This window comes from Rissa tridactyla, chromosome 1, assembly GCF_028500815.1.
Source record: "Rissa tridactyla isolate bRisTri1 chromosome 1, bRisTri1.patW.cur.20221130, whole genome shotgun sequence".
NCBI classification, from domain to species: Eukaryota; Metazoa; Chordata; class Aves; order Charadriiformes; family Laridae; genus Rissa; species Rissa tridactyla.
In genome coordinates this window covers 217544823-217564920 of record NC_071466.1, presented here as the reverse complement: position 1 = coordinate 217564920, position 20098 = coordinate 217544823, and the positions used below count along the sequence as shown (strand labels likewise).

The 20098-nt window shown below is 54.0% G+C and overlaps 1 protein-coding gene across 2 annotated transcripts; it reads left to right on the top strand.

Moving 5' to 3' along the window:
* Positions 1-1279: 1279 nt before the first annotated feature.
* ASB13 (ankyrin repeat and SOCS box containing 13) lies at positions 1280-18750 on the top strand. Of its 2 annotated transcripts, XR_008464668.1 has the most exons (7): positions 1280-1390; positions 4953-5140; positions 6769-6919; positions 9060-9194; positions 11323-11514; positions 13267-13446; positions 13792-18750. XR_008464668.1 is itself a non-coding variant. In XM_054189817.1 (6 exons), the coding sequence occupies exons 1-6, from the start codon at positions 1348-1350 to the stop codon at positions 13392-13394; spliced, it is 837 nt and encodes a 278-aa protein (XP_054045792.1). In that variant the 5' UTR covers positions 1280-1347; the 3' UTR covers positions 13395-13503. The 2 variants fall into 2 exon arrangements, 1 of the variants encoding a protein (XP_054045792.1); XM_054189817.1 differs by lacking the exon at positions 13792-18750 and having other exon boundaries at positions 13267-13503.
* Positions 18751-20098: the final 1348 nt, after the last annotated feature.

The following is a 20098-nucleotide window of genomic DNA, read 5'->3' as shown; positions in this document are numbered from 1 at the left end:
ACCCCCAGTACCCCCTCTCTGCACACACCAGCACACACAATACCACGTCCTCCCCTGACCAGTACCCCCTCCTCACCCACACCAGTGCCCCCAGTACCCCCTCTCTACATACACCAGTGCCCCCAGTACCCCCTCCTCACCCACACCAGTGCCTCCAGCACGCCCTCTCTACATACACCAGTGCCCCCAGTACCCCTTCTCTCCTGCACCAGTGCCCCCAGTACCCTCTGTACTCCCTCCATATACACACCAGTGCCCCCAGTGCCCCCTTCCTCCCACCCCAGTGCCCCCTCCATATCCACACCAGTGCCCTCTCCATATCCACACCAGTGCCCCCAGTACCCCTTCTCCCCCACCCCAGTGCCCCCAGTACTTCCTCTGTACACACACCAGTGTCGCCAGTACCCCTTCTCCCCCACACCAGTGCCCCCAGTACTCCCTCCCTATCCACACCAGTGCCCCCTCCCTATCCATACCAGTGCCCCCAGTACCCCTTCTCCCCTGCACCAGTGCCCCCAGTAGCCCCTCCCTGTATACACCAGTGCCCCCAGTACCCCTTCTCCCCTGCACCAGTGCCCCCAGTACCCCCTCCCTCCCACCCCAGTACCCCCTGTACTCCTTTCATATACACACCAGTGCCCCCAGTACCTCCTCTCTCCTGCCCCAGTGCCCCCAGTACCCACTCCCTATCCATACCAGTGTCCCCTTCCTTCCACCCCAGTGCCCCCTCCATATCCACACCAGTGCCTCCAGTACCCCTTCTCCCCCGCACCAGTGCCCCCAGTACTCCCTCTCTACACACACCAGTGCCCCCAGTACCCGCTCTCTATACACACCAGTACCCCCTCGCTTCCACCCCAGTACCCCCTGTACTCCCTCCATATGCACACCAGTGCCCCCAGTACCCCCTCCCTATCCACACCAGTGCCCCCAGTACTCCCTCCCTCCCACCCCAATACCACCAGTGCCCCCTCCCTATCCACACCAGTGCCCCCAGTACCCCCTTCTCCCTCACACCAGTGCCCCCAGTACCCCCTCCCTACACACACCAGTGCCCCCAGTACCCCCTTCTCCCCCACACCAGTGCCCCCAGTACCCCCTCCCTACACACACCAGTGCCCCCAGTACCCCCTCCCCATCCACACCAGTGCCCCCAGTACCCCTTCTCCCCCGCACCAGTGCCCCCAATACTCCCCCGTCCCTCCCCAGTGCCTCCCCGGCCCCGCCCGGGCACTACAACTCCCGGCGGCCGCCGCGGCCGGGGCCGGTAGCCCGGAGGCGGGGCGGAGCGGCGGAGACCGGAGCCGGCGGCCGCTCCAGCGCTGCCGGAGCCGGCGGGCCCGGGCCATGGCGAGCGCCGCCAGCAGCGGCTCCCTGCGGGGCGAGATCAGTGCGTGGGGGGCGGCGGGGCGCCGGTGCGGGGAGGGGCAGGGCGGGGCGGGGCGGGTCTGCTGCGGGAGGGGACGAGGGCCGGGGGGGCCGTCGTGTTTTGGGGGCGGGCAGGGTGACTTCGGGGCGGGCAGCATGGTTTTGAGGGCGGGCAGGGTGTTTTGGGGGTGGGCAGAATGGCTTTTTGGTGGGCAGGATGGTTTAGGGGCGGGCAGGGTGGGTTTGGGGCGGGCAGGATGGTTTTGGCGATGGGCAGGGTGGGTTTGGGGATGGGCAGGATGGTTTTGGGGACGGGCAGGGTGGTTTAGAGGCGGGCAGGGTGGGTTTGGGGATGGGCAGGGTGACTTCGGGGTGGGCAGCATGGTTTTGGGGGCGGGCAGGATGTTTTGGGGATGGGCAGAATGGCTTTTTGCTGGGCAGGATGGTTTTGGTGATGGGCAGGATGGTTTTGGGGATGGGCAGAATGGCTTTTTGGCGAGCAGGATGGTTTAGGGGCAGGCAGGGTGGTTTAGAGGTGGGCACGATGGTTTTGGGGGTGGGCAGGGTGCTTTAGGGTGGGCAGCACGGTTTGGGGGTGGGCAGGTGGCTTTGGGGTGCACAGGATGGTTTGGGGATGGGCAGAATGGCTTTTGGGTGGGCAAGATGGTTTTGGGGATGGGCAGGGTGGTTTAGAGGTGGGCAGGTTGGTTTGGGGGATGGTCAGGGTGGCTTTGGGGCAGGCGGCATGGTTTTAGGGGCAGGCATGGTGGTTTAGAGGTGGGCAGCGTGGTTTTGGGGGTGGGCAGCGTGGTTTGGGTACAGGTCGGTTGGTTTAGAGGTGGGCAGGATGGTTTAGAGGCGGACAGGATGGTTTTGGGAATGGGCAGGGTGGTTTTGGGGGTGGGCAGGGTGTTTCTGGGGGCGAGTGGCCTCTCCCGAGGAAAGGGATAAGAGGAAGGTGAGGATGCTCTTGGGAGAGCCCCTGCTTCTGGGCATGGGGAATTATCATTGTCCCTCCACGAACTAACGTGCGGGTGGGATCCGAAGAGACGTTGGGGAGCTGGAGGAGAGGGGATGGCTCCCTCCTCGGAGGGAGATGGCAGGTGGGAGCCATGCAACACCCTGGAGGGCCCAAACCCTGCCTCCCACCAGCGGCTGCCAGCGGGGCCGGAGGTGACAGAGCTGCTTGCGCAGCTGCTGAGAAATCCTGTCCCTGGGACGGGGGACGCAGCAGCTGGAGCGGTGGGCTGGGACGGGCAGCCTGCCCTGCCGAGGGACCGCAGCAAAGGCCGTAGGCGATGCAGGGCTGTGCTGGGCGGCTGGTTCCCCCAGTAGGGATGCTCTCTGGTGGCATCGGGAACCAGCCGCGTTCCTGTGTTGGCGAAGCGGAGCCCTAAGTCTTGAACGTGCAGATTTCAAAAGTCTGGCCCCCGCCTTGTGGTTACCCTCCTGCTCCGTAACGGCGGGTGCCGCTGGCTTGAGGTGGATGTGGGAGCCCCATCCACTGGGACCGACGATGTTCTCTCTCACGTGAGCCACGTAAGGAGTTGTGGAGAACAAATTTGAGGAGCCTGCAACTTTGCAGGTTTGGGGTTTGTTTTTTTTTTAGAATGTGTGATGGGCCTTTAATGAGATGCTGCTGGGGCTTGTTCTTCTTCCCAGTCCCGTTGGTGGCAAAGTGATGCTGCTCGGTGGCTGGCAGTTCGAGGGCTCCATCCTCATTTGAACTTCTTGCTTCTCCTGACATATACTGTGAGAAGCTCCAGTAAAGGAATAACATCCTCCCTGGGAATATTGGCAAAGGGAATGAAGATCTAACAAGCAGATAAAAGAGCCTGAACGTACCCTGTGCTGTGAAAATGCCGGTACTCGTGATTCCTTTTCAGGGGGTGATTTCCGTCCACCGTCCACCTCGGCATTGTGGTGTTCTTCGGGTCAGCTCCATCTTTTATAACCACTGGCTTGTGTTGGTGTTTACTGCTTTGCGCTGGTAAATAAAATGCCGCGTTCAGGGATGGAGAGAAGGCTGGTCAGTCCAACTGAAATACATGACAAGGCATTTATTTTTTAAAAAATAAGGCAAATAATCCTTTTTCTCCCACTCCACAGACATGGGTGCCTGCCTTGGAATGAGGGTCTTACGGAAGTGTATTCAAAGGAGAGGAACTATGGCTGCGACATCTGTTTTGCTGATGGTTTTTAGTATTGATCTGTTTGCAGGCAGATACTGCTCCTGTAAACCCTGCTTTCGCAGGGTGCCGAGGCCCCTGTTTTTAAACAGAGAAGATGCGTTTTTCTTGCGGAAGGTTGCGTGAAAAGGCGTGGGGCTGTTCTTGAAACTCGTTGCTTCCTTGAAAGCAAAACGCACCTGAAAGGAGAGGATATGGCTGTTGGTGCTGGGAAGCTAAGCCCAGACTTGCCCCCTGTGAGCGTAGATGCTGAGCGAAGGCGTCGAAGCCAGAAACTTAGTTTTCAAAGGTCCGATGACCTTTTGGGAGGACAGTTTTTAGGTGGCCTGAGTTGCTTTCTGGAGGCATCCCATTTCCAGTGATTTTTAGGTGCAGCCAGGAGGGACAGTCCTCCTAACGTTAAGTGGTTAAGAGCTCGCTGGGATGAATCTGGACCTAACAACCTCTGGACCTGCCTCCTTGGTCCTTGTGGCCAAGAAGGCCAATGGCATCCTGGGGTGCATCAAGAAGAGTGTGGCCAGCAGGTGGAGGGAGGTCATCCTCCCCCTCTGCTCTGCCCTGGGGAGGCCACACCTGGAGTGCTGTGTCCAGTTCTGGGCTCCCCGGTTCAAGAAGGACAGGGAACTGCTGGAGAGGGGACAGCAAAGGGCCACCAAGATGCTGAGGGGACTGGAACACCTCTCTTATGAAGAAAGGCTGAGGGATTTGGGTCTCTTCAGCCTGGAAAAAAGACGACTGAGGGGGGATATAATCAACACTTATAAATCCTTAAAGGGTGGGTGTCAGGAGGATGGGGCCAGGCTCTTGTCAGTGGTGCCCGGGGACAGGACAAGAGGGAACGGGCACAAACTCAAACATAGGAAGTTCCACCTAAACATGAGGAGGAACTTCTTTGCTGTGAGGGTGGCAGAGCCCTGGCACAGGCTGCCCAGAGAGGTGGTGGAGTCTCTGTCTCTGGAGACATTCCAAACCCGCCTGGACGCGTTCCTGTGCCACCTGTTCTGGGTGACCCTGCTCTGGCAGGGGGTTGGACTGGATGATCTCCAGAGGTCCCTTCCAACCCGACCATTCTGTGATTCTGTGAATGCTGCTGGGGTTTGTACTTGGGTAAAGTTTTGAGCAAGTACAGCAAAGCGTTTCAGAAACTGTAAGGGACCATTATGAACAGTCCCTGCCAGGGCAGCGGTCAACGGGGAACCCACAAACACAAAGCACCCAGTTTAAAATCCCGTGCTGAGTCGGGGGCACGGTGAGGAATGAGCTTCTTATTCCCAGTTGTCTCTTCTAGCTGCCAGCCCGTGTTCCCCGACTGCTTTTCTCCAGCACGGAGAGACTCATTTGCTCCGCGCGCGTGATTTTATTAATTTACTTATTTATTTATTCTTTCCTCTCTAGGCTTCTGGGCCGATCGAACGCCGGTTCACGAAGCAGCCAGGCGGGGAGAAATCCTGCAGCTGCAGCAGCTGATAGAGAGCGGCGCCTGCGTCAACGCCGTCACCTACGACTCCATCACCCCCTTGCACGAGGCGAGCCTGCGAGGGCAAACGCAGTGTGTCAAGCTCCTGCTGGCTGCGGGGGCCCAGGTATGTTTCCGGGACTGATCCAGCTGGGCACATCATCTTGATGTCTGGAGTTATTTCTGGGATCTGGATTCTCCCCATCTAGCTCTAGGCTCTTCTTCACCACCCTGGGCTTTCTTGACAGTCAGCAGAGGATGGCAGGCCTCTTCAGAGGGTGTTTGAGCTTGATGAGGACTTAAAAAGCTGCCTGGAAGTGTTTTTTCTCTCTGTCTCTCCCCCTCTTTCCTCACTGACGATCAACAGAGCCCGGAGGGGACTAGAAATCTAATTTCGATGACTCAAATATCTAAAGCTAGCTGGGTTGAGTCAAGGAGCCAGGAGGGGAGCAGAGGACATGTAGCTTCCAGCGGGGATTTATATTTATTCATTTTTTTTCTTCTTGTATTTATTTAATTTTATTATGGAAACAAAAATCAGTCTTTGGATATAGCTAGCGCCAACTGTCTTCAAGGGCTTGTGACTTCTCAAGGCTGAAGACAGCCGTCGGCAGAGCAAAGCTGGTGGAGCGGAGCACACGTGCGCTCCGTGGTCCTTCTCAGTGCAAAGGCGGCCAGCTTGGCTGAGTCCCCTGATGAAACTGGGCTTTGCGCTAAGGCAGAGAGGAGTTCCGTTGTGTTACGTGGCCGCAACGCTTGTGAACTCCAGCAGGAAAGCAGTAGAAAAATATAACATGGAAATAACAGCCTACACTTAGAATCATAGAATCGCCTTGGTTAGAAGAGACCTTTCGTTTCACAGAATCACAGAATGGTAGGGGTTGGAAGGGACCTCTGGAGATCATCCCGTCCAACCCCCTGCCGGAGCAGGGTCACCCACAGCAGGTGGCACAGGAACGCGTCCAGGGGGGTTTGGAATGTCTCCAGAGACGGAGACTCCACCACCTCTCTGGGCAGCCTGTGCCAGGGCTCTGCCACCCTCACAGCAAAGAAGTTCCTCCTCATGTTTAGGTGGAACTCCCTATGCTCAAGTTTGTGCCCATTACCCCTTGTCCTGTCCCCGGGCAGCACTGAAAAGAGCCTGGCCCCATCCTCCTGACACCCACCCTTTAAGGATTTATAAGTGTTGATTATATCCCCCCTCAGTCGTCTTTTTTCCAGACTGAAGAGACCCAAATCCTTCAGCCTTTCTTCATCAGAGAGGTGTTCCAGTCCCCTCAGCATCTTGGTAGCCCTTTGCTGTCCCCTCTCCAGCAGTTCCCTGTCCTTGAACCGGGGAGCCTGGTTCGGATCATTGAGTCCAACCATCAACCCAACACTGACAAAAACCACCACTAAACCATATCTCTAAGCGCCACATCTACTCGTCTTTTAAATCCCTCCAGGGACGGTGCCTCAACCACTTCCCTGGGCAGCCTGTTCCAAGGCTTAATCACCCTTTCAGTGTAAAAATTTTTCCGAATATCCAGTCTAAACCTCCCCTGGCGCAACTTGAGGCTGTTTCCTCTTGTGACTTCAATGTACATCTGTGCCCTGAGAGTGACGGCGACAGCGCAAGCCAGGTTGCTGGTAGTCGCAACCAACTCTTTCCTGAATATTTCTTTCCCAGAATACTTCTAGGGTTAAAACAAGTAAAAATGTCGGCAAGGGGGTCTTGCCTGCGGGTGCCTAACGTTTTATTTTTCTGCCCTGAAGGTGGATGCCAGGAATATCGATGGCAGCACTCCGCTCTGCGACGCCTGCGCCTCGGGCAGCATCGAGTGCGTGAAAGTGCTGCTGTCGCACGGCGCCAAGGTGAACCCCCCCCTTTACACCGCCTCCCCTCTCCACGAAGCCTGCATGAATGGTAAGCCCGCACGGTCTTATCTTTGCACGGTTATGTGTAGATTGGGAAAAAAACCCAACAAACCAACAATAAAAGCAGCTGCCAAGTGTCTTAAATCGACCATAAGCTGTCGTTGCTCATCAGACCGTTACAGCTTGCGAATATTTCATCTTTACGTGGGCACACCTCCTGTTGATCGCAGAACGCAAAGTGCTGTGTTATCGGGTGAATAAAGCCGTCCCTTGTGTTGGCTGCTTTTATCCCAGGTGAAAGACGTGGGATAAGATGTTTGGCAGATAAACTGCCAGCTTCTTGATGCTCTGTTAGAAAACCTTGAGCCGAACCAGTGGCTGCGCTCTTGCGAGCAGGGGGGTGTTTGCGTTTTTTCCCTCTGATCCAAGTTGAGATGGAACAAATTGTGGAAAGAGCCCTGGGAGTCCTGGGGGACAACAGGATGACCATGAGCCAGCCATGTGGCCTCGTGGCCAAGAAGGCCAATGGCATCCTGGGGGGCATCAAGAAGAGTGTGGCCAGCAGGTGGAGGGAGGTCATCCTCCCCCTCTGCTCTGCCCTGGGGAGGCCACACCTGGAGTGCTGTGTCCAGTTCTGGGCTCCCCGGTTCAAGAGGGACAGGGAACTGCTGGAGAGGGGACAGCAAAGGGCCACCAAGATGATGAGGGGACTGGAACACCTCTCTTATGAAGAAAGGCTGAGGGATTTGGGTCTCTTCAGTCTGGAAAAAAGACGACTGAGGGGGGATCTTATCAACACTTGTAAATCCTTAAAGGGTGGGTGTCAGGAGGATGGGGCCAGGCTCTTGTCAGTGGTGCCCGGGGACAGGACAAGAGGGAACGGGCACAAACTTGAGCATAGGAAGTTCCATCCCAACATGAGGAGGAACTTCTTTGCTGTGAGGGTGGCAGAGCCCTGGCACAGGCTGCCCAGAGAGGTGGTGGAGTCTCCGTCTCTGGAGACATTCCAACCCCGCCTGGACGCGTTCCTGTGCCACCTGCTCTGGGTGACCCTGCTCCGGCAGGGGGTTGGACTAGGTGATCTCCAGAGGTCCCTTCCAGCCCTATGATTCTGTGATTCTAAATTGCTCTAATTAAGGCACGAGACCGTTTTAACCAGGTCGTCCTGTCGCAGACCCCTCCTGGTTGTTCAAAGCTGCTGGAGGAGGCTGTCAGGAGGGAAGAAAGTGCCGGGGACTGTTGGGCAACGTTGCTGCCTGCTCTGCTCCTTGTCCCTCTCACGGCCTTTTCCAGCTGGAGGGTCTGTCGAGGGGATAAAAGAAAACTTCAGGGGCCAAAATAATATCCCAGCTGGTGTGTGCCAGCCCCTTTCTGCTCCCCCCGTCCTCTACTCAAGCCTCTTCTGGACATTTGGATCTGGGTTACGGAGCAGGAGCAAGTGACAGCAGCAAAAGGGTTTTACATGTAATTCCTCCCTTGAGCTTCCACTTGCAGGGATGCAACACTGGGAAAGCCTGAATGTGAGAGCGGCAATGTGCCCGTTAGATGATTGTGACCGAACTTCTTAATCATTTTGTGCCTCAGTTTCCTCTTTGTAAGGTGTAATACCTCCTCTCTCCTCCCCTTCACTGTTTTTATGATATGCTGTCCTGGACAGTTTCCCTTCGACGACGAAGGCGATGGCAGACAGCAGTTTTGACAAACAGGTGGTTACTTAAATCCGTAGCTGCGAGCTCTTGCTTAGCTTTTCCTCGTTAAGCCTTTTTTCCTAAGGCTGGATGATGATGACTGCCCGCTTCCTGTTACCTTGTGTTGTCGGCATTGGAGAAAGGAGAGGTGGAATGGTCTTGAAGGTGATCTGATGCACCCAGGGGAGGATCAGCAACGCAAGCAGCTCCACGAACAGCGGGCGATTGAGTGCAAACCCTTGAATTCGGGTTTGTTTGACCTGACTCCCTGCGAGACCTGTTAGCTCTAGCTCAGCGCCGTGGAGATGTGACTCTATTTCTCGTGTCCTGGTCTCGGTTTCGGTCCCGCAGTGCGTTGCGTTGACTCACAAGCGTTTCTATTTTGCAGCCAGCACCCCGAATACTAAAGGGGCTGTTTGTGCCTCAAGCGGATCTCAGCAGGCCGTCTGCTCCCGTTTGAGCTGGATTCTTTCTTTTGACTCGCATCTTCCCTTTCTAAAGGTAGCTCGGAGTGCGTGCAGCTCCTCATCGACGTCGGTGCCAACTTGGAGGCTCACGACTGCCATTTCGGGACGCCCCTCCACGTGGCCTGTGCCAGGGAGCATCTGGACTGTGCAAAGTTGCTGCTCAAGGCAGGTATGGCAGCCGCGGGGTTTGCTGCTGGGCGGGCAGGGGACGGCGGTGTCTGCACGCAGCGTTTCCCTCGGTGCTCCACAGCGGTGATCCCATCGAAGAGCTTATTCATTCGCAGCATAGTCATAGAATCATGGAACGGTTTGGGTTGGAAGGGAACTTTAAAGGTCATCTAGTCCAACCTCCCCTGCCATGAGCAGGGACATCTTCAACTAGACCAGGTTGCTCAGAGCCCCGTCCAACCTGACCTGGAATGTTTCCAGGGATGGGGCATCTACCACCCCTCTGGGCAACCTGGGCCAGTGCCTCACCACCCTCAGCGTAAAATATTTCTTCCTAATATCTCATCTAAATCTCCCCTCTTTTAGTTTAAAGCCTATCGCTACAGGCCCTGCTAAAATTTGCGCCCATCTTTCCTGTAGGCCCCCTTTACATACTGCAAGGCTCCAGTAAGGTCTGCCTGAAGCCTTCCCTTCTCCAGACTGAACCCCCCCCCAACTCTCTCAGCCTGAATATAGATGACAAAGGTGAAAGGTTTTATCTTCTCGTGAGCAAAGCTTAACGCATAAGCATTTTTTCGGCCTATGCCTGTCAATATCCAGTTTGTGACGTTCCCATCCTCTTATTTTAATAAATTCAGAACTCTCCAGCCCCCTAGAGCCAAGTTGCAACTTCTTTCCAAAAGTGGTACCGACTGGTGCGCGTGCGTTCAGCTTTGGTAGCACCGTCGCATGGTTTGGGGTGGGTGTTAGGGAGAGACGTTCGGGTTTGATGTTGTGCAGAAAACCAGAGATGAAGTCCCTTTATACCTCAGGGAGATCTGGTTGGTGTTACGCCCAGATGAGTTCGCTGGATGTTCAAAGTCCACGTTCTGTGCTCCAGGTTTCACATCCCAGTTTTCTTGCTGCTGACTTTGGGGGAATTTGGATTTAGACTTCTTGGCTTTGCCTGTGCTTAGCGGGAGGGGTGGGGATTTGCTTCATTGAACATTAGTTGTCTGAAAACGACACGTCTAAGCTAGTTTCTTTCCAGTGGCTCCCCTTCCCTGTCTTGGGCCCCCATTAATTGATTGCCCAAAAATGCCTGTTTCTCCCTGGTAATTGTAAGGGCAGTTCAGTGGGGGCTACACGTATCTAAAAGCCCGTTGTTGGAATTCAGTGAGGTTCATCTCACCTCTGCTGAACAGGTCACTTGATAAAATGCAAGCAGTTGTGGGGGGATTGGAAGGACTTTTGGCTGTCAGCTTATAAAAGCCGAACTTTCTTGGCAAAAATATCTGTAACTAAGACTTGATCCTGCAGTACTGGCTCATGGTGAGCTGCAGCACCCTGTGGGTCTGGCGTATTTCGGTCAAAACAGTTGACAAAGATGTCACTGTTTGAGTGGGAGCGCTCCATTGAGATGACCGGGAATGGCTTTTTGCTGGCTTTGGACAGCACAGGTTCAGGAAGCAATTCTGAACTTCACGCTCAGCAGCCTGTTTACCCAGTAACGTGGGCTAAAATCCTTTCCCTGCAAGAAAAACGTAAACCCAGAGAATCATAGAGTCATAGAATGGTTTTAGTTGGAAAGGACCTTAAAGACCATCTAGTTCCAACCCCCTGCCCTGGGCAGGGACACCTCCCACCAGCCCAGGTTGCTCCAAGCCCCGTCCAACCTGGCCTTGAACCCCTCCAGGGATGGGGCAGCCACAGCTTCTCTGGGCAACCTGGGCCAGGGGCTCACCCCCCTCACAGCAAAGGATTTCTTCCCAATATCTCATCCCAATCTCCCCTCTTTCAGTGTAAAACCCTTCCCCCTCATCCCATGGCTCCCCTCCCTGAGCCAGAGTCCCTCCCCAGCTTTCCTGGAGCCCCTTGAGGGACTGGAAGGGGCTGGAAGGTCTCCCCGGCGCCTTCTCTTCTCCAGGCTGAACCCCCCCAGCTCTCTCAGCCCGTCCTCACAGCAAGAAAACTCTTGCGTTGCCAGCACTGAGAACTTGTTCAGCAGTTTGGTTTCCTGTTTGTGCTGTTTTGTTTGGATCGTGTTCCAGCTGCTCGTGTGTGTTTTAACAGCAGCTTTTTTCTCCACTCCTTACGTTTGGGTCATGTAAGGCTTTCGTGAATGGGTTTGTTTTTCTTTCTGGCCTCAGGGGCAAATGTGAATGCTGCTAAACTTCACGAGACAGCCCTCCACCACGCGGCAAAAGTGAAAAACGTAGATCTGGTGGAGATGCTGATTGAGTTTGGAGGAAACATTTACGCGAGGGACAACCGAGGAAAGAAACCATCGGATTACACCTGGAGCAGCAGTCCCACAGCAAAATGCTTTGAGTACTACGAAAGTAAGTGAGATATGATCCCCTGCCCCAGGAATTCAGTGACTGCCAGCTCCATTGCACCAGATCTCCATTCTTGGTCCACTTTGTAAATCCCTGATCATCTTCCTGTGAAGGTATAGAGCTCTCGGTGGCAAATGTACGGCAGCTGGCCGTAGGCTAGCTCTGCTTAATTGTGGTTGAAAGCCAGTGGTAAGATGGTCCAAATCATGCCCTCATGGAATTCAGGTCCCTCTTGTGTGTCAGCATCAGCATTTACGCTTTGATGCATTAAGTCAGGTCAAGGAAATCGCCCAGTTGAAAACTCATTTTATTTGGGGCAGGGAACGCATTAAACTTCAGCTGCGCTGGCTGCCTGATTTTGGAGGAGACACTTGACTGAGGTTTGAGGGCGGCTTTGACTCAATCTTTGTCTTGGTTACCCTTAGTGGACCTCAGAGGAGTGGACCTCAGAGGAGTAATTCACAGGCCCTTCTGAGCATGCTCAACACCACTGCATTAGATGATCCTAAAAGTCACAGAGTCATAGGATGGTTTGGGTTGGAAGGGACCTTTGAAGATCATCTAGTCCAACCTTGCCTTTCACTCAATCAGGACACCTCCCACCAGCCCAGGTTGCTCCAAGCCCCGTCCAACCTGGCCTTGGACACCTCCAGGGATGGGGCAGCCACAGCTTCTCTGGGCAACCTGGGCCAGGGGCTCACCCCCCTCACCATAAAAAAAATTCGTCCCTATAGAAAGAAAAATTTCTTCGTTATAGACGACTGAAGTATTTTCTGGCTTCACAATCCTTTGTGTGGTGAGCATTTTACAGCCCCTTCTCCCTCTGCCTTCTTTCCCTGGGGCAGTCTCTCCTCTGAGTTATTCCTTGCTCTCTTTTCCGAGAGGGCAGCGAATGGCGCTGGTCTGGCTGCAGCTGAGCTGCCCGAAGAGATTGGATCCTACGTGCCCGTAGACACTCCTTGTATCTCACCAGAGTTTACTGCGCCCTCAGCCCAGCTGGCAGAACTGCAGGTGTTTTTGCTTTTCAACACAGACTGTTGTAACAGTCTGGCGATAGCTTTAGTGTTTTGTTTTGGTTTTTTTTTTTTCCCTCTTGATTTGTATCATTAAATTCGGGACTAGGTCCAGGAGAGATGCAGATCTTGGAGGCTGGTGGTTGCCGAGGCTTTGGGGTAGGGATAGCAGCTTCTTAGGAATGACTGCTTCCAGAGCAACGTGCCCGGTTGTCACTCTACGTCTACGCATGAGCATGGACACCCAGCGTCGCGGCTGCAGGCTGGCTGGAAGGAGCTTGGGGAGTTTTCTTGGAGCTCTCAGCAGAGGGCGGAGCGAGAAGGGTTAACGCAGTCCTTAGGTGGAGGAACGGAGCGGTAGAGAAGGGTTGGAAGTAGGTTTTGTTCCTATATACAGTGTTGCCGAGGCTTAGTACAGCATCATCCTCAGAGCAGGTGACCCAGTGGGCATCCTTGGGCTTCAGGGGATGCAGGCGAGGAAGGGAGCTGGGAGAAGCGCCCTGCAGCTGTGCTTGGGATTTCTGGTGGGATTTGCATCGGGAGAGAGCGCTCCCATGGCTCTGCAGTGCCTTCCTTGGGCCTGGGTGCTGCGGGAGGTCGAGCGCTTGTAAGCGGAGCCGGGCTTGTGATCACGGTGGGGGCGATGGCGGGGGTCACCCTCCCGGGAGGTCTCCGCTCTACGGGAAGATCAGCCGTCCGCCGAGCCGCAGCCCTAACTTTGGGTCCTCTTTTCTTGTTTTAGAAACGCCTCTGAGTTTGTCGCAGCTCTGCCGAGTTACGGTGAGGAAAGCCGCCGGGCAGCGAGCGCTGGAGAAGATTGCCAAGCTAAATATTCCTCCGCGATTAATCCAGTACCTGTCCTACAACTGACGGGGGCGAAGGTGACCGGAAAGGATGATATCTTTAGCTCCCACAGTATGAAGTATATGTCTCTTTCTCTTCTACCTCCCCCCAAGAAACTAATTGTAATTTAAGCAAACCGGTGTAAATAGTATTTATGAAGCAGCGCTTCCTCTTCTCCACGGGCAAAGACAGGCTCAGGCAACGTGTAGCACTGGCTTGAAGTTGTAACCTCGGCTGGGGGGATCTGTTAGACTGTCACCGCGTTCGAGGCTGGGGCGCTCGCTCTTTGAGCAGGATTAATCTCGCCTAATTTTACCTGTCTCGGGCCTAAAGGCATCTCTGCGTGTGATCTCTCCCGCCTCCCTTTGCAGTCAGTGAAGAGAAAGAGATAATTCCGGCGCGTGATTCATCTGTCCTGTTTTAGATGCCCGTGCTGGGACGGTACGGTGTGCCTCGGGAGCGCCTGTCTCCGCTGACTGCAAAGGGATTTAGAGGCGATACCCTCGGCTATGGACGTCCGTGCCCCTGCAGGGAGGGTGCTGGATCCCACCTCTGTGTTAATAACTCCAGTGATGGCTGCCTAATGCCAAGGGACAAGGCTTGGGAGACCTGCGCGTTCTAGCTGGCGGCAAAGGAAGTCCCCGGCAAGCTCAGGACTAATTAGAGGCGCCGCAACCGGTTCCTGACTTTCCGTGAGCATCAGCGCTCCTTGGCTCGACACCAGCGGTGAGGACAAACTGCTGCCAGATCAGGGTTGACTTTGCCCGCGCTCCTTCCTCGCTGAAGGGGAGCCAGCTCTTACCGTAGCGTTCCTCTAGGGTATCACCGTGTCTGATTTCCAAGCCCACGCAGGAAGCAGGTCTCTCTGCACGTCCAAGGCTGCTTCCCTCCAGATGGCTGGTCCCAAAGGATATTTTTCCACTTGCTCTGAGCCGCCGTGGCCACTCTGGTGGTTTTATGTGCAATAAGTGGCAGAGCTGCTGCCCGCCGGTGCCTGAAGCACGGCGAGGGCATTTCCCCGGTGTAGTGATGCGCCAGATCCCTGCGGCGTGTAATCGCCCGCGAAAGGCAATAGGAGGGCTGGGCTCTGCCTTGGGTTTTGAGATTTTTTTGTTTCCCCCTTTTGATTCCTCTCTCGATGCTGGATCCATCTCCAGAGGTTGGCAGCGGGAGCCAGCCCCGAGCCCGCGCGCTCCTGAGCGTCGTGCTCAAATCAGCTTCAGCAGGCGCGACTGCGGCTTTGTCCTTCCGTGATTTAAACCTTCGGGGTGACATTTGGATGAGCGGAGCCAAAATTGTCGTCTGCCTTCCAGATGAGACATGACGTGTCGTCTGCAGGCAGTAACCTACAGGATACGCGGTACTAAGAGCTCCCCGATGCCCCCACGGCAGGTCTTAGCGCTGTGAGGGGAGCAAATTCCTCCTCGGAATGGCAGCAAATGTTACAAAATCCGCTGTCGGACGTGGCATGGAGCTAACTCGGGGCTCTCAGCATCCTTCAGGCTGTGAACTAACGCTTGAGGGCAAACGGTCGCTTGCCTGCTGCCTGCAAGGTCCCATGTCCTGTGTCCCCCCCCGCCCCAGCCAGCACCATGGGGCTCAGCCTTGGGAGGGGGAAAAAGCACAGGGTCAAAGAGCTGAGGTGGAACTGAATGCACTTTAATGGCATTCCAGCCATAAACCAGCAAATCGCTTTGTTTTTTAATTTTTCGTTAGGTTTGTTCCCCCACCCTTTGTTGTTTTTTGGTGTTTTTGTTTTTTTTTTTCCTGTGCCGTGTATCCTATAAAACAGGACAGAAACATTTTTGAGATCCTGCTCTTTGGGGGATTGTCTGTTTATTATTCTGATTTTTTTTTTTTTTTTTTTTTTTTTTTTTGTGTTTAAACGATCAGAAATGTGAAATTGCCAAGGAGCTCAGGGAAGCCCCGGAGATGTTTATTGCGGGATTCCTCCCTGTGATTGATAGGATAAAGGTTTTGTATTGTGTCTCTGTAGAAAAGCTTCCTCTGCCCAGCGTGCATGTCCTTAGAGATAAATACGTATTAGGAAACTGCACCTTTTGGTAATTTGGGGTGAAAACCTTCCCTCTGGGTTCAAATTGTTAGCTTGCTTTTTTAACACTGCCTCAGCTGGTGAAATAACGAAATGGTAAAGTCCCAAGTTTCCAATGTGAAAACAAAAGACTCCTCGAACAGCCGAGAATAAATTTACAAGTTCCTGTTTACATCATCTTTATTTTTTCCCTCTCTTTCAAGTCACCTCCCTGGTAGGTCCTAAAGTGTGGTTATTTTTTTTTTTCAATCTGTCTCTTTTAAGAGGTCTTGCTGATCAACGCGAGAGAGCTGAGCATCTCCTATTTGGCGGCGATAGCCAGAGCCGTTCGGTAGCGGTATCCTTAAGACATCCACATGTTACAGCTGTATCTGGAGGGAAAGGTGTTCCAGGAAAGTCCTTGGAGACCCAACGAGGTAGAAAACGCCACCTGAGTCGTTCCCTGGTGTGCTGCGGGTGGCCGGGTCACGCCACGGCTGTTGATGTCCAGATGGGTGTTCACTTGCGCGTTTCTGGGTTTCCAACCTACGAGTGAAAATTGAGATGGAGACTCTTTTTAGTCTTTTATCCAACCCGTCGAGCCCTCCCTTCTCTTCATCCCGCAGGGATGTCTCAGCTGGTTGCGAAGCCCCTTCTGAGCTATCAGGTTTTACAGCTCAGAGGAAAGGCCAAGCAGACGCCAAATTAAACCGATGCGATGTTTTGGCTTCCCTTAATATCTCAGACTGCACTTTTTGCGGCAGTTAGCAGTTACTGCATGAGTAGCGGCGTCATCCTTGCCACAGCTATGGTCTGGAGAGTTTAGGAATCACTGCGGCCGTCTCAAATTAAGATGAAAATTAGAAGCTTTGGGGATTAACCTTGCCCTAACAGGGTGGCAGGGGGTTACGCTGGGTGTCAGATTTGGATGAGGGTCTCTCCTGGCCCGTGAATCGCTGAGAGAACCTCCACTTACTAATACGAGAGGCCGCGGCAGGGCATCGGAGAGCCATCCCCAGCGCTCCGCTTCTGCCAACCCATCGCTCCGCGCCGCCCTGCATGATGTGAGCCGCGGGAGTGGACGATTTGGGATGGCCCTCAAGACATCCCAGAGGCTGTGGGTGTGCTCTCCTGTATCCCACGAAGCCGTACCCGTCTCTCGTTGCACCATCACGTCGCAGGTGTGGGTTGGGAAAGGCAGTTGTGGCTGCCCCCAAGAGATTCCTCCTCCGGTTATTTTCGCACTGGTTGTTTTATTTCTTATGTGTATAAGAAAGGTCTGAAGAGGACCTTATCTTCTGGAAGTTTTATGCATCTCGCCTGGGTGCAGCCTCTGGCCACGTAGGGTTGACTTCTCTCAGTTATGGGTTAAAAAAACGTGGAGATCCCAAGCACCCAAGTCACGCTTAGTTTATGGGAACTGGCTGCTTTTGCTGTTTCGGTGGCAAGCGAAGGACCCATGGGTTTGTAAAGAGTCTGGGGATTGTTGGGAATGAAAGAGGCTGGCTGAATCACGGGTGTTATTAAGTGAAACTCCTCGGCTGACTCTGCTTGGGTTACACCCTCTGCTTTATTTTTATGTCAGGTTCTGGCTATTATTTGACTTCCTTCACCCTCTAATCCAAATGTCAAATCAGGGCGTGAATCCAACGCAAACAAACCCAAACCCACCAGGCCAGTCCTGCTTTCACCCGTCCCCTTCCTTGGGCTCCCCGGTCTGCAAACCCAGTTGAGCGTTTCAGGCCACCTCCCCTCTCTTGTGGGTTTCTCCTTCCTGCGCCACCAGCTTTGCTACGGATCCAGCAGCATGGGGAGCCATCTGGAATAACCCCACTGCTTCGGAGAAGCCCAGGTGAGAACAGGGCTTTGCTTTCATCCATGAAAATCATCTTCTGGACAGTCAGCGTTGGTCCTGGGCGCTCCCAGTTGCTGCTGGCCGGGCTTCTTAAGATCGGCTTGCAAGTGGGAAGCTTGATCCTAGCAGCTTTTCTCCAACCATGTGAAGTTTGTCCAGAAAAAACAAGGTGTGACTGAAGCCGATGCATTGGAAGAAAGCCTCCCGGTGCTGAAGACTTAACTCCTTGTAACGCCGGCAGCCGTTACTTTGCCCGGAGGAGGCGGAGAGGAGCCACCCTTCCCCTCCGTGCGTGAAGGAAGGATTTGCGCCATTGGTTGCAACTTTCCGAGTCTCGGCGTAGAGAAGCAGCGGAGAAGGGAAAACTTCAAGCACAAACAGCGTTAGTTTTTGGGGTTTTTTTTTATTTTTTAGTATCTTCAGGGGACTTTGTACAAGAGATTGAACCCCAAGAGCTGCCCTAACCTTAGTGAGCAGCAAACAAAGACCTCGGTGTCCTCTGGAAGGTGGCACCTGAAGATGAGTAACGCGGTGGTTGCATCACGTTTAAGGCAAGCATGAGCATGAAGTCTCTGTTCTACCTCTTGATTTAAAAAAAATAACATCTCCAAACGCTGAAAACCTTGAGTGTTTACCTGAGCCTTCACACACCCCGTTCATCACTTCCCTCCTTTCTTCAGGGGAAGATGCGATCTTGCAGGGACTTGCAAGAAGATGACCTGTCCCGTACGCTTGAGCGGGAGCAGATAGGTGTCAACCGGGTTGGGGGGGGTCTCTGCTGACTTGCGCTTGCTTGAGGTCCAGCCTCGGGCAGCTCGGAGTTGGTGAACGTCCTGCTCCCTGGCCCGGGGGCAGCTGGCACACCGGTTGTTTTGAAATCGGGTTTTTTAAGGCTGAGGTTGTTATTTTCAAACTTAAAACCTAAATCCATAGCAAGGTAGCAAAGCACAAGGGAGGGGAAAAAAAAACCCTACTGATTTCCGAGGACCTCTGGAAACCTTGACTACTTCTACGTGGGGCACGTTTAGGTTTGTCTGTGCTGTTAGTTAACTCCAGGCTCTCCTCCCTGCGTGCCACCAGGATAAAAAAACCTCATGGGTCCTGCAAAAAACCCCAGACCGACTCATTTCTTCACCCCACAGCGTAGATGGGGCTTGTGCTTCGGTGTGTGCCCTGTAAGTGGGATACCCTGGTGCTTCTCTGGGTTTAGGCGCCAAGACGCTGGGCTCAGAAAGCGTTGACCTCTGTTTGGAAAGAGTACAGCGTGCTATGAAGAGGCTATTTGTATTTATACCTGGTTGTCTGATGTTTTAATGGTTTCTAGCACATCGTGACGGTAAGATTTAGGCAGGTGCAAACGGGCTGGAGTGTTATTTCATGATTAAAATTCGCTCTGAAAGGTTTCGTCTGTGCTTGACTGTGTCTCTTCCACAGATGGCTGTGGGGTCCGCGTGGGAGCCCTGCCAGCTCCCCTCGCCTCGTCAGCCTCATCCCTAATTGATGCTGCAGGCAGGACCGTGGCTTTATGGACCTGTGCAACCAGCCGAAATTACCCTCCTGAGGATGAACCAGCCTGGTTGGCCACATCCAAAGGTTGCCCAGAGAAGCTGTGCCCCATCCCTGGAGGGGTTCAAGGCCAGGTTGGACGGGGCTTGGAGCAACCTGGGCTGGTGGGAGGTGTCCCTGCCCAGGGCAGGGGGTGGCACTGGATGATCTTCAAAGGTCTGTTCCAACCCAAACCATTCTGTGACTCTATAGAAATAGGCTGGTTTTTTTTATAGCGGTCACAGGTTTTTCGGGACATGGCAGCTGAGATTTTTGAGAGGACGTGGAAACGCTAAGAAATAAGCGCCCCCCCCACCCCCCACCCCCCGCCCCTAAAAAGTTTTGGTCCTTGTTTCCCAGGGATGCTTCCCGCATCCAGCTGAAACGTGGGCAGAAGGGCTTGGGCTGGGGAAGCCTCTTCCCCCCGGGCAGCTCGAGAAGGGGTTGGGGGAAATCCTGAGTCCTGGAAGAAAAGGGAGGCTGGAAGCAACATCCCAGAGGAACTGGGAGGAAGGAGATGCTGTCCCACCAGCCAGATCCTTCTCCTGGAGGAGGAGCCGATCGGGGTGGGGAAAAGCTGCCTGTGGGTTTTGGGGGTGATGGTTTGGGCGGGGGGGAGGAATCGCCACCGATTTGCCATGGGGGTGTGTGTGAAAAGCTTCAAAAATCCGCAGGTTCTTGTTGCCGCTGGGGTTACGGGGAGCCTCTTCCCGCCGCGGTGCCGCTTGGCGGTGCTGCTCCCCCCGGTAAGAGCAGCCAAAGCTCCCCGGGGAGTGGGAAATAGTCAACCGGCCGGGGCTGCACCGGCCACGTTTTCGCAGGAGAAAGACAAATCCTGGAAGAGCTTTGAAAAAAAATCTGCTCCCCGAAACAAGCCTGGGCGGTTTTCCGTGGGCGGGCGGCGAAGGAATCACGGGTCCCCCGGAGCCAAGATGCTCTTTTATTCCGGCAAAGCTCTTAAATCTGCAAACCACGGGCCCCGTTTCGCCTGTATTTGTTTTTTTTTTTTATTATTATTATTATTATTATTATTTTATTTTTTTCCCATATCCTGGGTAAAAATAAATAGCAACGACAAATCACGTCCGGGCGATTCGATTCCTACATCCTGGCTTCAATTCTCAGCGTCGCAAGAAGCTTTTTCGCGTTCCCCAGATCTGTCAGTAAATAAAATTCCCTCTGCTCTGGGCTCAGGGGGCGGTGGGCTGCGTTGGTTTTTTGTTGGTTTGTTTGTTGTTTTTTTTTGGTTTTTAAGGAGAAAAACGGGAATGGAGGGGAAGTTGTGGAAACGCAGCCCGG